This window comes from Mugil cephalus, chromosome 9, assembly GCF_022458985.1.
Source record: "Mugil cephalus isolate CIBA_MC_2020 chromosome 9, CIBA_Mcephalus_1.1, whole genome shotgun sequence".
NCBI classification, from domain to species: domain Eukaryota; kingdom Metazoa; phylum Chordata; class Actinopteri; order Mugiliformes; family Mugilidae; genus Mugil; species Mugil cephalus.
The window spans coordinates 7,026,488-7,042,469 of NC_061778.1; the positions used below are offsets into that span (position 1 = coordinate 7,026,488).

The window sequence follows — 15,982 nt, forward strand, 5'->3', positions numbered from 1 at the left end:
ATTTTAAAACAAAACACAGACAGATTTATTATTATTGTTGTTGTTGGGGAGTGGGAATTTATCTCTATAAATCTATATAGTATCTTGCAAATCTTTATAAATTCTGATGTCATATACACTTTTACCACAGAGTTGGAAAACCAACTCATTTACCTCTTCTTTCTCAAAACTGTGTCATCTTATGCAATCATAAATAAACATACACTGATGTTGTAGCTCTATCTAGTGGTCAACTTCAAGGTTACACACTCCTCACAAAAAAGCATCCCTTTATACTGTATGTAAATACGCGAAGGTTATTTGTCCAGGTAGCTAATCAAAGCCCACAGTAACATTGAAAATAACGTGTAGTTATTTTCAAGTAATAAAACCTTCAAGCGGACCTTTAATCATACTGGGAGCAAAGGAAAAAGCCAAGTGTATATTGTGTAAAGACTTGTGTTGTGCCTTCTTTAAGCAAGTCAACAGGCTTTGTGTTTTGTATTGTTTTTAACAGAGGAAATTTACACCTGGAACCATGGTATTAGAATGCAAAGTATTTTATAAAAACTGATTAAAAGTGTTGGAAATTTCCCACATTTGCATTTACAGATGCAAGGTGGAATTATTAATTAATTGTGGCACAACTGTAACATGGAAAGCCATTCTCTGTCTTTAGAGGGTTTATTTTGCATTTAGGCATGGAATAGATGTAGACAAATACAAGGTACATAAGACAAAAAGTGAAATCTAAATATCAGATAAACATAAAAAAATAAAAATAAATGAGAACATAAGAACAGAGGGATTCTTGCAGATGTCTCAGTTTTATTCTGCACACATGAAAATATGTGTACATGTACATTTAAAATATCATATTTAATACAATATATAAAATGCACAATTTGCAAAACAATAAGAAGTGTGTAAAATTAATAGAATAAAAACTAAAAAATAAGATGACACGAGTTAAATTCAAGAATTTGAATTTTCTTGTTTATCTTGTATGCAGCAAATACCACAGATCTAAGACAAATGTCGGTTTGCAAAATGTTATTCTGTAATCTGTAGATAGTGACGCTTAAAGACAAAGAAAAAAAGCTCTCAGCCAACTCCACCCTATTTAAATATAAATAACTGAATAAAAGTGGGTGGAAATTGAGGAAGTTACAATTTTCCATCCTGTATGATCTTGTTTAGCTGTGGTTTTCCATTACTGGTGAAGAAAAGTACTACTTAACATTGCGTTTATTATTTATCATACTGCTAACCTTTCCATTATCAAATCTCCTCTTCAAAGCATTTTTAATTTCCGTTATTTTGAAACAGTATATTAGGGGATTAACTACAGCAGGTATGAGGCTGTACATCATTGTGATAACGATACGAGCAAGAGGACTGAAACTGTATCCCAAATTGTTGGCAATATAAACAAAACACCTTGGCACGTAATAGATGCAGGTAATGAAGAGCTGAGGGGCGCACGTAGACAGCACTTTGTGACGCCTCTCAGAGTGAGATATTCTCAGAACGGCTATGATGATAGAGAAGTAGGAGAGAATGATGAAAGTTAAAGGAACCATGAGGGTGACCATTGCATTTGCAAATGAAACATGTTGAACATATGCACCTCCATCGCCACATCCCAGGCGAGTAATTGATATATGATCACAGTAGCACTGCATGATGACATTATGGTCACAGTAAGGCAGAGTTGTGGCATGAAACACAATCCCCGCCAAGCGTATGAATGTCAAAATCCAGCATAAACTACAAGCTATAGAAACATTCTTGTTGGTAAACAAAACAGGATATCTGAATGGAAACCATATGGAGACGAAACGATCCAAAGCCATCATCAGCAAAATTAAAGAGTGCACAGCTCCCAGAGAATGCACAAAGTACATCTGTACAAAGCAGGCTTCAAATGAGGAGATCATGTCATTCCACCAATATCTGGCAATGATTTTTGGAAGAGTCACAGTGCCAAACATTATGTCCGTCATTGCAAGGTGAAAGAATATCAAGTAAGCTGCCTTGTGAAGGGTCTGCTCACGCACGATAATAAACAAGACAAAAGCATTTCCAAACACGATACAAAGGAAAACGAACAGAAGAAGAACAGACACCGGTCCGTAATATTCAGGCAGAAGTCCAGGGAACCCGGTGATGATGAAGTCTTTAATGTTTGTAACATTCATGTATTTCATAATGACATGTACAGAAAATCAGCCTTGACTCAATAAACAGGGGAAAAGACGCCTGGAAGCTTAAATAGAAAAAGCACTTTCAATACTGTTGAGATAATATCAGATAAAAGATAAACACAAGTAGTGTCTGAAGAATATCACAAAAGTTAGAGCAATGATCACTTTGCCCTGCATGTCACACATCATCAATACATCTCACCTGTGAAGCTCTAACTGAGCCGGGTGTCAGAGGCAGTTTATATTCAAAATGTTTCCAGCAGAGTCTGGCCTAATGAGTGTGGACAAGAAAACTCAGAGGACCCATCTCCCATTTGCACTCAAAAGCGTCTCACTGCCGACGTTATGGAATACACAGTAAACAATTTCAGGTCAGTAATGGGGTTGACACTAAGCTTCTCTGTGTAATGCTGACGATGAGCCATGTTTATTGCATCTAACAACACAATCTGGAATAAGTTTGTCAAGAAGATGTTTGACTGACACATGTGACTGAAAAAGGGACAATTTTAGTTTGTGTGCCTGTGATATGTGCATAAAATGCCATATTTTTGTTTTTATTGGTAGAGCCTCTTAGGGATCTTAAATATTCTGGCAAATGTTGCATGCAGTCAATAAGCATGGGACATTATTTTATTCTCAGTCATATATTTCATTCATGTCAGGGGTCAAATTAAATTATTCTGCTTTCCTGCAAGGAAAGAATATGGTCGGAACACTATATATTTACAGACGCCCATCAACATGTCTGAAATGAGCAGATAGGTTGATTCATGGCTATATGTGTGTGGTATAATATACTATGTATAGTCATCTTTAACAATGATTTACTATTTTTGTGTGCTTAGAGGGAATCCTTATTTCTTTTTATACATAATAACACAATCCCCACAAAGCCCTCTAGGTTGCACTGCCATGTTTTTATGGTAACTTAGAAAGGGGCCAACACAACCTTACATCAGGAGTGTCAAACATACATTGCGGGGGCCTAAATTGGCCTTAAATGGGTTCTAATCTGGCCCGTGGGATTAATTTGCTTTGTAAAAGGAGAGTTACAGAATAAACATTTTCAAAATGTACTTCCTTGCACTAAAAAACACCAGTTTCATTTAAATTTGTGTGTTTGGATGACCCTGCCATCACTGCAAGTTCCCTCCGAACTAATATGAGTTTGACACCCCTGGCTTCCATGATTCCATGCAAGGGGAATTCATTTCGTTGCAATATGCAGACACACCACTAGATGTCACTAAATCTTACACATAGGACCTTTTAAGCACAATGTCCTTTCAACTTGTATTACTGCTTATCCTCGCTGGGGTCACAGGGGTTAGGAGCCTATCCCAGCTGTCATCGGCCAAGATGCGGGGTACACCCTGGACAGGTAACCAGTTTATCGCAGGGCTAACACAGAGACAAACAACCATTCACAAACTCCACCCAGAAAGGTCTGAGCCACTCGGACCTTCTCCCTGGGAGGCATCATTGCTAACCACAGAGCTACTGTGCTACTGTGCTTTCATGTTTAGGTCTCCTTCATGGCACAACATGTAAATATTACTGTACTTATTAGTACTATACAGCAGATTCACATTTAACGTATGTTCTATCAGAAACAATTATGTTATGTGCAACTGCATTGTATTTCCTGTAGATTCGTAATGTTCATAATATGTAAATCTTGTATATTATTTGCTTATACTTATACAGTATTTTCTTATTTCATGTTTTATTTCATTTCATGTTATTTCATTTTTATTTTGTATGATTGTGTTTTATTAATTGATTTATTTATCTTTAACTATCTTACACCTACTGTGACCAATTTCACTTGTGGATCAAAAAAGTCTAACATTGTCCTACATTGCAGACACTTTACTGCTGGGTTTGCAATTCAGTCACACTCACAGTCACACCCACACAGTGGGTTAAAACTATTTTTTTCTGCTCTTATTAGGCAAGTGATGGCTACAACACAAACCTTCCCCTTCCTGAAACAAAGTCACTTGAAATGGGAGATTAGCTGCACATAGTTAACAGCAGCAGCACCGACACTCACAAAGTGAAGATTAAGACACTTAAACATACTTGCAGAGTAATTACCCTCAAAACAAGAGCAATATTTGATCTGAAGTCAGATGCCACCCTGAAAACTGTTATCTGTGATTGTGGAGTCTGGTCAAATTTACCTTACATGTATGTTTCTGTGATACAGGTATTACTTTGACCTGTTTCTGCAGCAGAAGATTTTTCCTGTTTAATTACCTAACCTAAATTACCTCTTTAATTACCTATGGACTGAGAATTAGCACATGTGCTATATACAATCAAGCAAAGCATCTGGTCTTTTGACTGGGACAGTCTCAATTTACTTCTGATAGCCATATCAAATAAAATAAACATAACATAACGTACCACAAAATTTTATATAAGATGCTGATAGCAACTGTGTTTGTACTTTCATTTAATTTATTTTCACAATCTACCTTGCAGAACTCGTAGAGAAACAACTTATGCAAAACAACGTACAAAACAAATTTAAACATGCTTAAAACGCAAACTTGGGCCTCCAGTACAAATGAAATTAAAGATGTGGGATACAGTTCGTTCTGATTTGGCTTTTTAATCAAGTAATTTCTGTGGGTGAGAGACCTAAAAAAAGAGTCTCAGTTATCACTATTAATAGAATGTGGTGGTAATGATCTCAGAACCCTGCATTGTTGTTTTTTATAAATGGAGCGATGCAGTATCATCAAGCAAAAACTTTCATCCAGTGCACATTGCATATTATTTTTTGCACATTTATATTCAGTATTTTTGCAAGATTTGCCACAATGTTATTTTTGCATACTAAGAAATTTTCTTTTCAAATTTTCTTTGATGTCCTTGGTCTTGAAACAGTATATTGCTGGGTTGACAGCGGCAGGCAAAAGACTGTAGAGCATTACAACGACAATCCGAACCGGAACGCTGAATGTGTACCCCACTATGTTTGCCAGGTATACAAAGCATCTCGGCATGTAAAAGAGAAATGTGATAAGAAGTTGCGGTGTGCAGGTAGACAGCGTCCGAAGACGTTGTTCAGATGCGGAAATTCTCATAACAGCAACAATGATGACAAAATAAGAGAAGATTATGAAACCCAGAGGCACCATCAAGCTGAACATGGCAAGACTAAATGCAACAAGCTCCACTTCTCGTACATTCATGCATCCAAGTTTTGCTATTGATATGTGGTCACAATAGCACTGTACAATTATGTTAGAATTACAAAAAGGTAGAGTAAGAGCATCTAAGACTATACCCACCATCCAGGATAGTGGCATGAACCACGATATTCCACAAAGCACAGAAACTGTGGTGTTTGTGAAAAGCGATGTGTAACGCAGTGGAGCACAAATCGCAATAAAGCGATCGAGAGCCATCACCATCAGAATGAAAGAGTGAGTCGCCCCTACAAAATGAACAAAATACATTTGTGCAAAGCAGCCGTAAAATGAGATGATGCTGTCGTTGAGCCAGTATTTTGATATAATCTTTGGCAGAGTAACAGTCCCAAACACTAAGTCACTTAACGCCAAATGGCAAAAGATGAGATATGAGGGTTTGTGGAGGGACCTTTCACATTTAACAAACACTAAAATGAAAATATTTCCTACAGCTATAGCCATGTAGAGTAGAAAAAGCAGCGCTGACACGGGTCCATAATACTCCGGCAAAAGTCCAGGAAATCCGAGGATGAAAAAATCTTTTATCCTTGTGACATTAGTGTATAACATATTCACCTGAATTAACAATAACAGTTTTTAAAATGAATAACTTCTTGATGATGAATGGTCTACCGCCAAATCCTACTTAACTCTGACTTAAATCATGAGAAAGTGCGTTTACGTTTACTGCATAGGATCTTAAGTGTGTAACTTATATCTGCTGCCATGAGCGTTATGGCAACGCTCTATGGTAGGTCCACCATATACTCGTGATGGGATAACTTGCGTAAACATAAAAGTCCCAGTTGGGCCATTTTCCCAACGGTGCAACTAGTTCTGCCTTACACACACAAAAAAAATGGATCACTATTTTATACTGATCATGCATAACATTATGACCACCTAATATTGTGTAGGTCTCCCTCGTGCCTCCAAAGCAGTTGTGACATCAGAGAATAGACACAGGCCTTCTAGGGGCGTCCTGTGGTCTCTAGCAACACAGTGTAGTTAGTGGGGGCCTTTGGGTGCTATGAGTTGAGGGGTTGATTAATTATCTCATCTCATCTTTGACATCGGGCAAGAGGCAGGGTACAACCTGGACAGGTTGCCAGCCTATTGCAGGGCTAAAAGAGAGACAAACAAACATTCGCACTCACACTCACACCTAGAGCCAATTTAGGGTCACCAACGAGCATGTCTTCGGAGGTCGGAGGAAACCAGAGCATCAGGAGAAAACTCACGCAGACACAGGGAGAAACATGCAAACTCCACCCAAACCTCTAAACCCGAGCTGGACTCGAACTTATATGTAATTAAGTTTGTACTTGTGTCCCAAAGGACAAAATAATAAGCTTCATAAATCATTTAAACTACAATTACGTGCCAATCAATCAAGTTGCAGATCATAATATATATAATGAAGACTATATGTCAATGCTAATACTAATGCTAATACTATATAGGTATTTTTGTAGAAAATTCTATCAATTTATTTGTTTGTTTTTGGTAACTCTATGAGTCGGGAGGTGTTTTCTGATGTTTTCAGAAACATAAAACATAAGAGTTTTCTTTGTTGTTTTTTGTTTTGATATTCCCTGTTCTTTTATTATGGCTTTGAAGGCAATTAGCTTGCAAAGCTGTGAGCCGCGTAACTTCTAGACACCAGCAGTTGCCCAGCAGTGGTCTTCTCACTTCATATGGCTGGTGTTACCACTTCACTGCCAAATATTGTGTGTACACGTCTTCCCATGTCATAACAATGAGCTTATAAGTCCCAGTTAAAGGAAATGTGACTAGATGTCTCTGTAACCCTGACCTTTGACTCATAATTTCTAAACGCTAAAGACTTGAAGACTTTTCCAAACAAACAAACAAAAAAATAATAAAATGCCAAAATGCACAAATGCCAAAAGTCCAGAATATTAGATCTATATTTACTTTAGTACCATACACATTTTCATGAAAAGCATTAAATTCAAAGCATATAAACCATACAGCAACAAATCACCGCAACTACTCACATAAAGCTAGTATGAAGCATCATATACTCCATTGAAAGGCCTATAGAGTACTGCATTAATTCTTATTTTTTTATTGCTTCATGAGATGTTTTGAATTGCTATATCTAATTTGTTTTCAGATAAAGTTAGAAAAAAAATGAGCGCTTATCTTCACCTCGCGACTACAAAGACATTTAATAACTTTAAATCTACAAATAGCCTGAAGGAGTAGAAGTACTCTGAAGGAGTAGAAGTACTCCTTCAGTCTTTCAGTTTTGTATGCCTAAATAACACTGTTTTTACCTGCAAAATAAAATTCAGTTGTTTGTGAAACCACCTGATCTGGGAGCAATGAATGGGGTGCATGACCATACATATTATACGTATAGTACGTATTATACGTAGTATGTAAAATACAGACAGGGATTCGCTGATCTATTGAAATATGTCTGAATGGACGGTCTACCGGCCACATGGTCAAACAAGTGAGCTTGTATGATAGATCGAGCTCACTTGTTTGCAATAGTGACCGTGGAAGGTGACGGTGAGGTGCTATTAAGTTTGGTGTCAGCTGAGCCAAAGCAGAAAGAACAGTTGAGGGGGGAGGACAGTCAAACATGCTGTTGAGCACAGCTGTTAGCGACATGAAGGCTTAACCTACTACGCTGAGAGTTTTATTTCTCACAGGAAAAGTTTGCAATGCGGAATATTTACAGTGGTAATGTTTTTCAATTGTTACCTTTCTGGCATTTTTAAGCTTTATTTTGTAAACTTGAAATGCCCCTAATAAGCGTACGATACACTAAAATGTAAAAGAAGTCCACCAGGTGTTAAAACTCATCAATATTCAGTTCTCATATATTTATGATAAAAGTCTGACCAACAATTGTATTTGGTCCGAATAAAATGATTTGCCGAGCTGCTTCCTGGTTGTCATCCGTCGCCGCGTCCCCTCTAATTGATACCGCTGTCACCTCTCTGGCAGAGACAGAGCGTATTGCTTTGAGACTATAACGTTTAAGATATAGTTAAAAGAAGAAGAAATAATGTTGAAGCTTAATGTGTGAAGCGTCGAATGCTGAAAAACAACGCATTTGACTGTAAATGAACAGACGCAAATAGACGCAAATAGTCTCCATGGTTACGGCCACCGAGTGGCAAAAAGTGGCAGTTGATCATGTAGATTAGCAGCATTAGTTTGAATCATAATCTTTAACAGAGTCTAAATTGTAAACTTTATTTAAAAAAAAAAGGTGAAGAGCTGTTTTGCGATTGATTGTACCAGCAGATTTGAAAAGCGGTCAGAGATATAGATGTATATGTACATAGAGAGAGAGAGAGATCCTGATTATCAGTCAGCTGTTTCATCGAATGTTTAGCTCTATTCCCATCCAAGTCATTTTCATTTTCTTAATCAAAGTCTGCTTGATATCCTGAGTCTTGAAACAGTATATGAGTGGATTAACAGCAGCAGGAAAGAGACTGTACAGCAATATCAATAAGATTCGAACATCCAAACTGAAAGAAAATCCTATTTTGTAAGCCACATACACAAAACACCTGGGTAGGTAAAAGAGACACGTGATGAAAATTTGCGGAGTACAAGTCGATAAGGTTTTTCTGCGCCCGGTAGCGTTGGACATTTTCAAAATAACCACAATAATAGAAAAGTAGGAAAAAAAGATGAACGTAAGAGGAAGCAACAGGCAAAACATGGCCACACAGAGTGAAGTGAGTTCAACGGTTCTGACATCCTCTCCACACGCCTGACTCGTTATAGAAATGTGGTCACAGTAGCACTGAGCAATAAGATTTGATTTACAGTACGATAAAGAGATCACAAACAGTACAACGGCTACCATCAGAGGCAGAGGTATGAACCAAGCAAAGCCACACAGCACGGTAATGATGTTGTTTGTGATAAGAACAGGATAACGCAGGGGAATACATATTGCAATAAATCGATCGAGAGCCATTACCAACAAGATGAAAGACGTGGCTGATCCCAAATAATGAACAAAGAACATCTGCACCAAACACCCATAAAACGGCACTATGCTGTCGCCAAAAAGGTATTTTGATATGATTTTTGGCAGAGTCACGGTACCAAACGTTAAGTCATTCAGTGCCAGGTGACAAAAGACCAGATACGTTGGTTTTTGCAGGGACTTCTCGTAGGCTACAAATGCTAAGATGAAGATGTTCCCCGCTGCAATAACAAGATAGATGAAAACAAACAAAGCGGCTACGGGTGCATAATACTGTGGAGAAAGTCCAGGGAATCCCAGGATTAAGAAGCTTTTCATCCCTGTGTAATTGGCAACCATAATTTTGAACCAAGATATGAATGAAGACCTTAACGTTGAAAGCACTGGTTAAGCTTTAAAATGTTAAAATACTGTAGAAGTTATGAGAAATCACTAAAAATACAGATATGTCCTCTATGTGAAATTATTTAACACATGAAAAAAAAAAAACTATACTGAATGCAGCCCTCTCTAGATTGCAGTGGGTATTGAAATCTAATTACAATTTGTGGATGGCAGCTAGTATCAGCCTTATATGAAGTCCGACCCGACGTATTCTCAGAGGATCATAATGTGAATCAGTGAATTTTCTAAGGTTGTATGTCACATCATAAAGAGAGTTTTCTTTCTGTTGCTTCTAATCTTTCAGACTAGGCCAGTAAATGCATCTCCCACACTGTATTAGCGAGTAGATATTCATATTAAATGTGTGTGTTTAATATTTATTGTAAATGTATAGATGTTATTCACTCAAACCTGGACACTATAAATAATGAATATATAGCTCCTGATTAAAAGTCCTCATCTTCATTTGGTGAAAGAGGCCCATTTTTGATTATTAGAATAATGACCTTTCAGTAACTCAACTTGGAGGGGACGTGGTTTGTTTCTGTTGTTCTAGTGGCTGTACTTAAACTTACAGCAGAACACTCGTCAGTTAAGTTTGTAGTAAAAATATGAAAAACAAAGTGCTGAAACCTGTAGTTTCATAAATAGCCAAGGTGCCAATTGATCACCACATCTGCTGGTGGACACCAGCTGTGTATAAAGTTGTTTTTCTGAAGGATGAGAAGATTCAGGATTGGATGGCTCAGGGGTCTCTGAGCAGCAGGCAGGACTGAACGTTTGCCGTTGGCAAAGAGGAGTTCAGGAAGTCTATGGAGAAGAAATTTTGGTTGGCCTCAAGCAAAATAACAGCGCATATCAAAAAGGTCAAAGATCAGTCACTGTGACATCATAATGTTTTGCAAAACCAATTTTACTGAATTCTATCAAAGTCTTCAGTATCTATACTATGTTATACTATACTGTCAGGAAAGACATTGATGTAAGCTCATCAAGTAGAATTCATAGAGACATCCTTGTGTTACCCTTAAAAGTACCAAAAAACACAGTAAACCCACTTCATAATTTTCCTATATTCCAGTCAACATCACTCTACTTTTTGGGCCTTAAATTAACACTGTTATTAACGTTAATTTGATCAGTGAGGAAACATGCTTTCTACTGTAAGGAACACTCACATCCTCAAAGTGGAGGAAAACACTAATTTAATAATGCTAATTGATTCCAAAGCCCTCAGGATTAATCACTGCACTGTTACACAAAATCCCAGTGTGTACCCAATTGATACTGGGAATTAAGTGTTGACACCTCGAGTGTTTTAATTTGGTTCTCTCACCATTCCTCACAGTTCAACCCTCAAGTTTGAAAGCATAGAGCAAATTGTGAAGCTTGTCGGCTGGATTGGGGAGAAGTTAGCCTGTGGTTTTTAATAGTGGTAAATGAAAAAAAAGTAGTAATATACAGTAGGGGTTGTCCTGACTAGTGGACTACCTGCTTTTACTGCTGCTACTTTTACTGAAAATTGAACAACAACAGCAACACGACACCTTGGAGAAGACAGGTGAGGAGCCCAGTGGGTCATTGCAGCCATCTAGCAGCGGTCCATCAAGTGGGTGAAAATACTTCATGCAGAATATGTAAGTCAGTCCTGAATTACAACGTAAGTACTACGGCAGTGCACATTAATCTGAAAAGGCATCTGCTAGCGTTAGCTAGCAGAGTAATGGTTCAAATCCTCTCAGTGACAGTCAATTAATAACTTCACCTGTGCTAATAGAGATAAGGAGGCTGCACATCAACTATTTGAGAGTGAATTTCATTGTCAAAGTTATCAGACATTTAGTTGCTGAACACAGAGGAGGCTTTGGAGAAATACAGCATGCTTTTTGTTCCTCCTGACTATACTGTCCTTGTCAAGGTTCTGTGTCTGTCTTTTATTTTGGGGTCATGTTTTGATGTTTCCTGTTTTGTTTTGTCAAGTGTCTTAGTTACCTACCTGTCGTGTGTCTTGGTTTTTCATGTTCTGTTCCTGTTTTATTTTCTTAAGTTTTGGGTTTCCTGTCTTGTGCCTCTTTGTCTCTTGGTTAGTTTGTCTCACCTGCTGTGATTGCCCTGATACGTTTCACCTGTGTCTTGTCAGCCCTGAGCCCCCTTGCGTATTTATAGCTCTGCCTTCCCTTTGTTCCTTGTCACGTCGTTAATGTCTCCACTACGTGTTTCCATGTCATGTTTCCACATTCACGTTCCTTGTGTCTATGATTTGTTGCCATGCCATGTCACGATTCTTTTGTGTTTTGTATTTTGCATTTACCTGCCATGCGCAGCTCCCTTTGTTAATTATTAAATACCTTTTTGTTTGGAGTTCCTGTCTCCTCAATAGTCCTGCATTTGGGTCCTGACCTCTACAACCTCTTCCAACCCTGACAATCCTGTCTTGCAGCACGCTGTGATGCACTATTGAACCCTATTGGCGTTGCTGCTTTATCCAGGCTAAACATATCTGCAGCGCACAGTATTAATAAGCTCACGTTTTTATGTTCAGTTCTGTTGTGTTCTATTAATTCTTGCTGTGATTTAAGAGTGTGTTTTTTGTTCTTGTCAGTTAATGCACCATTTGAGAGATGGACGTTATGGTATAGATTTCAGAGTTCACCGAGAGAGAAACGCACATAATTCGTGTCAAATAAACAGTGTTTATGATGTTGCCGTGGGCTACAGCCGATAGCAGCCCATGTTCAGGCTTCAGTTACCTTACAGAAAATCCTCTCCACCTTCATTTGTGTGAGACGCTAAAATACATATCAGGTCGAGAAGATTTCATGGTTGCAAACGTTACGTGTGACTAGTCAATCAAATCATATTAGTTGAAGAAATAGGAAACCATTCAACCCCTAATAATTTGCACTTGTTGTATTTTTAGTATAATGTAAGGTGAAAGCAATTACAGTAGCAGAATCTGGGTAGTAATATTTCTCTAAACAAAGTAAAAGAAACACTAGAGGGTCACCTTGATTTAATCATTTTTTTTAATTATTCAAAGCTAAACCAAAGGAAAGAAACTCTGGATGATTGGCCTGCTTTGGTCTGCAATCAGAAAATTACATTAGTTTTTGCTGATTTTGTTTGTATGTGTCACAGGTTTTAATTAAAGTGTAAATGTACAAACAATATTTAGAATTCTTAATCATTTAACAAATGGGAGGTAAATGTTTCAGAGCATGTTTTCACTTTGTGCCACTAAGGTTTACTTAGTGCATTAAAAAGCATTACTTTTTATTGTTTTATATTGTTAGACTGTCCAAAATATAATTTCTTCTACACATACATTTTACATTTCCACATTTACAATATGCAAAAGACAATAGTTCTTTGAGCAAAGGGGGTTGTATTTATTTAACCAGTGGGACAACAAAGACTTCTTGTACAAGTTAGAATTTATGCTGATCGGGGCATCTGTCTTGTATTTTTTTTATTGCAGTGCAAATAACTTCATAATAAAGGGACGATCATGTTAGATTTGTCATTGGCACTACATGTACTTTACTTAAATTGGAAACCCATGCGTGTCTTCTTAGATAAAGTACAGCCCAGAATGCAGCTTACATTTTATTAAATTAATTTTGTACTAAAAACCATCACAAATAAAGATCTGAAATACAGCCATTCTGCACCATCTGTTTCCTTTGTGCTCTGACAGTAAAATAGAAATGTTGACAGATATCCACATCAGTTGCTGAAGTCAATAAGAGGAAGAATAGTTTTGCTTTTCTATTAGGATGTTTGGAATTCAGACATATTTTAAGAGAAAAGAAATGCATTGAATATTGAATTCATTTAGCTCTTCTTAAGAGCTGAAACCTGTCCTTTCTTTGGGATGGTTATTCTGCGGAACTGCTTCAGAAAGCTTTCTCTCATGTCTTTAGCTCTTAGACAGTAAATAAGTGGATTGATCATGGGAGGTGCAAGGCTATACAGCATGATGACTACGATTCTCACATCAGCATTAAATGTAATACCGACATTGCTGGCTAAATAAACAAAACACCTCGGCAGATAATAGAGGGAGATTATTATCAGCTGGGTGCTGCAAGTGGACAGAGATTTTAGGCAACCTTGTGAATGTGCTGTCTTACTTACTGCAACAATTATACAAATATATGAGAATATTATAAATGCAAGAGGTCCAAGTAGCGTAACCATTGCAGTTAGAAAAGCAGGGAAGCCATAAGGGGCCCTGTCAGTGCATGCCAGCATTGTTATACCAATATGATCACAGTAACAGTGATTGATTATGTTGGAAGCACAGTAAGGAAGAGGATACGCCACAATTACTAACCTTGAACAAAGTGCACTGGCAATAGTCCATGCACTAATACTGAGAATGAGGATAGTGGAGTTTGTAAGAACATTTGGATATCTGAGAGGATGGCAGATAGCCATATACCTGTCTAAAGCCATGAGGAACAGAATAAAAGAATTTACTGTGCCAAGACAGTGAACAAAATACATTTGGATGAAGCAAGCAGTGAATGAAATGGCCCCTGAGTGAAACCAGTACTTACTGATGATCTTCGGTAAAGTGGTCGTGCTAAAGAGAATGTCACATACACTCAGATTTAGAATGATATAATACATCGGCTTATGAAGGCTACGGTTGGTTGCAAATAAAAAAAGAACAGTGGCATTTCCTACAACAGTCAAGAAATACACAAAGAACAGTACAGCTGAGGTGAGGCCGTAGTACTCTGGATGAAGTCCAGGGAATCCAGTCAGGATGAATTCAGTCACACTGCTGTGATTTCCCTCTGACATGATGGAGCAGTTTCCTTCAAACAATGTTAACCGTACGACACATTAGATAAAAAAGCAGCAGTACTATAATGTCATTTTGTGAGAATAACGATTACTTGTCTTTGCTCTGTGAACTATTCCATTCTATTTAATTGATGAACCATCGTATATTTACTATATCCTGCAATATTATACAATCATTTTAGTAATTTTTCATACAAATCTCGTAACTAAGAGTATGTCTATATTAAATTGCAGAGACCTTAAAAGTCTTGAATCATAAATGATTTTCCTGAAAAGAAAATTAAAGCATGTTTAAGGCTATAGTTATCTTCGTTTCCCAGTACCTTCCTAAGCCAAGGAGGTTGTCTACTCTGCTGAGCCGCCTGCTGTTTCACTTCTTAAAAAGACTTCTTGTAGCTTATTTTGTGTGGAAGGTGTGCTATCCACCCTTCTTGTATTCTCTACGATGAGTCATTCCCATTCTCATAACTCTCAGAACTCAAAAATACCTTGAGGGAATTTCATAAGATTTGTTTCACCCCTTTGGGGTGGTTTTCAGACACCAATGCTCGGCATGGATTTGTTATAACACATGCCATGCTCAAGCACATGGTAGCTCATACACTGATCAGGCATTGCGTTATGACCACCTTCCTGACATACATGACAACCACAAAAGATCAGATCGTCCTAAAAATGCCTGGATCGGTCCGAACCAATCTCTTGATACTAGTCAGGACACCCTTAACTGCAGATTCTGAATTTTCTTCCATTTTACCCCAGTGGATCTTTCCAAAATAATAATAATAATAATGTATTGATTTTATAAAACATGTTTCCAGATGCTCAAAGCGCTTACATTTGTTTGCATTATACATTCGCTCAAATGGTCACATCCTGGTGATGGTGAACTACCTCAGTAGTCACAACTGCCCTGGGGCAGGCTGACGGAAACGTGGCAGCCAGTCTCCGACCACCACCAACATCACTCACTCGCAATGATTGTGAACGAATTTTTTAATGATTGCATCAATACTGTACAAATGTTACATGTGTAACATTACATTGTTAAACAGTTAAATGACTCGTCTGTTTATTTTTATTTATTTATTTTATTACATCACACTCATCACATATTACAAGCATGTCTTTGGAGGGTGGGAGGAACCGAAGTACTCGGGGAAAACCCACATAGACACAGGGAGAACATGCAAACTCCCCCCAGAAAGGAGTCGGACTTGAGCCCGGATCTTCTCACTGGGAGGCATCAGTGCTAACCACCATGCCACTGTGCCACTCCATTCCTTCTATCATTTTATCTTTGTTACATGAGCTGGTAGATGAAGAACTCCTGGTGTCTAATAATAAGCTGTACAACTCTGAATAAAGGCAACTGGACTTGTAGAATTTCTTGAAGATGT

At 37.8% G+C, this 15,982-nt stretch overlaps 4 protein-coding genes across 4 annotated transcripts; all 4 read right to left on the reverse strand.

Moving 5' to 3' along the window:
• Positions 1-356: 356 nt before the first annotated feature.
• LOC125013657 (olfactory receptor 52E8-like) lies at positions 357-2,382 on the reverse strand. The gene has a single exon (XM_047594513.1). The coding sequence runs from the start codon at positions 2,187-2,189 to the stop codon at positions 1,212-1,214; it is 978 nt and encodes a 325-aa protein (XP_047450469.1). The 5' UTR covers positions 2,190-2,382; the 3' UTR covers positions 357-1,211.
• A 2,522-nt stretch (positions 2,383-4,904) lies between these two features.
• Positions 4,905-5,965, reverse strand: LOC125013674 (olfactory receptor 52E8-like). Its single transcript, XM_047594544.1, has one exon. The coding sequence runs from the start codon at positions 5,963-5,965 to the stop codon at positions 5,024-5,026; it is 942 nt and encodes a 313-aa protein (XP_047450500.1). The 3' UTR covers positions 4,905-5,023.
• Positions 5,966-8,759: 2,794 nt separating this feature from the next.
• On the reverse strand, positions 8,760-9,722 carry LOC125013793 (olfactory receptor 2AT4-like). The gene has a single exon (XM_047594688.1). It carries the CDS (start codon positions 9,720-9,722, stop codon positions 8,760-8,762), a length of 963 nt encoding a protein of 320 aa, XP_047450644.1.
• Positions 9,723-13,601: 3,879 nt separating this feature from the next.
• On the reverse strand, positions 13,602-14,579 carry LOC125013794 (olfactory receptor 2AT4-like). The gene has a single exon (XM_047594689.1). It carries the CDS (start codon positions 14,577-14,579, stop codon positions 13,602-13,604), a length of 978 nt encoding a protein of 325 aa, XP_047450645.1.
• Between the last annotated feature and the right edge of the window lie 1,403 nt (positions 14,580-15,982).

Coding starts and splice junctions, on each gene's coding strand:
- LOC125013657 (XM_047594513.1), bottom strand. CDS start 2,189: ATGAAATACATGAATGTTACAAACATTAAAGACTTCATCATCACCGGG.
- LOC125013674 (XM_047594544.1), bottom strand. CDS start 5,965: ATGTTATACACTAATGTCACAAGGATAAAAGATTTTTTCATCCTCGGA.
- LOC125013793 (XM_047594688.1), bottom strand. CDS start 9,722: ATGGTTGCCAATTACACAGGGATGAAAAGCTTCTTAATCCTGGGATTC.
- LOC125013794 (XM_047594689.1), bottom strand. CDS start 14,579: ATGTCAGAGGGAAATCACAGCAGTGTGACTGAATTCATCCTGACTGGA.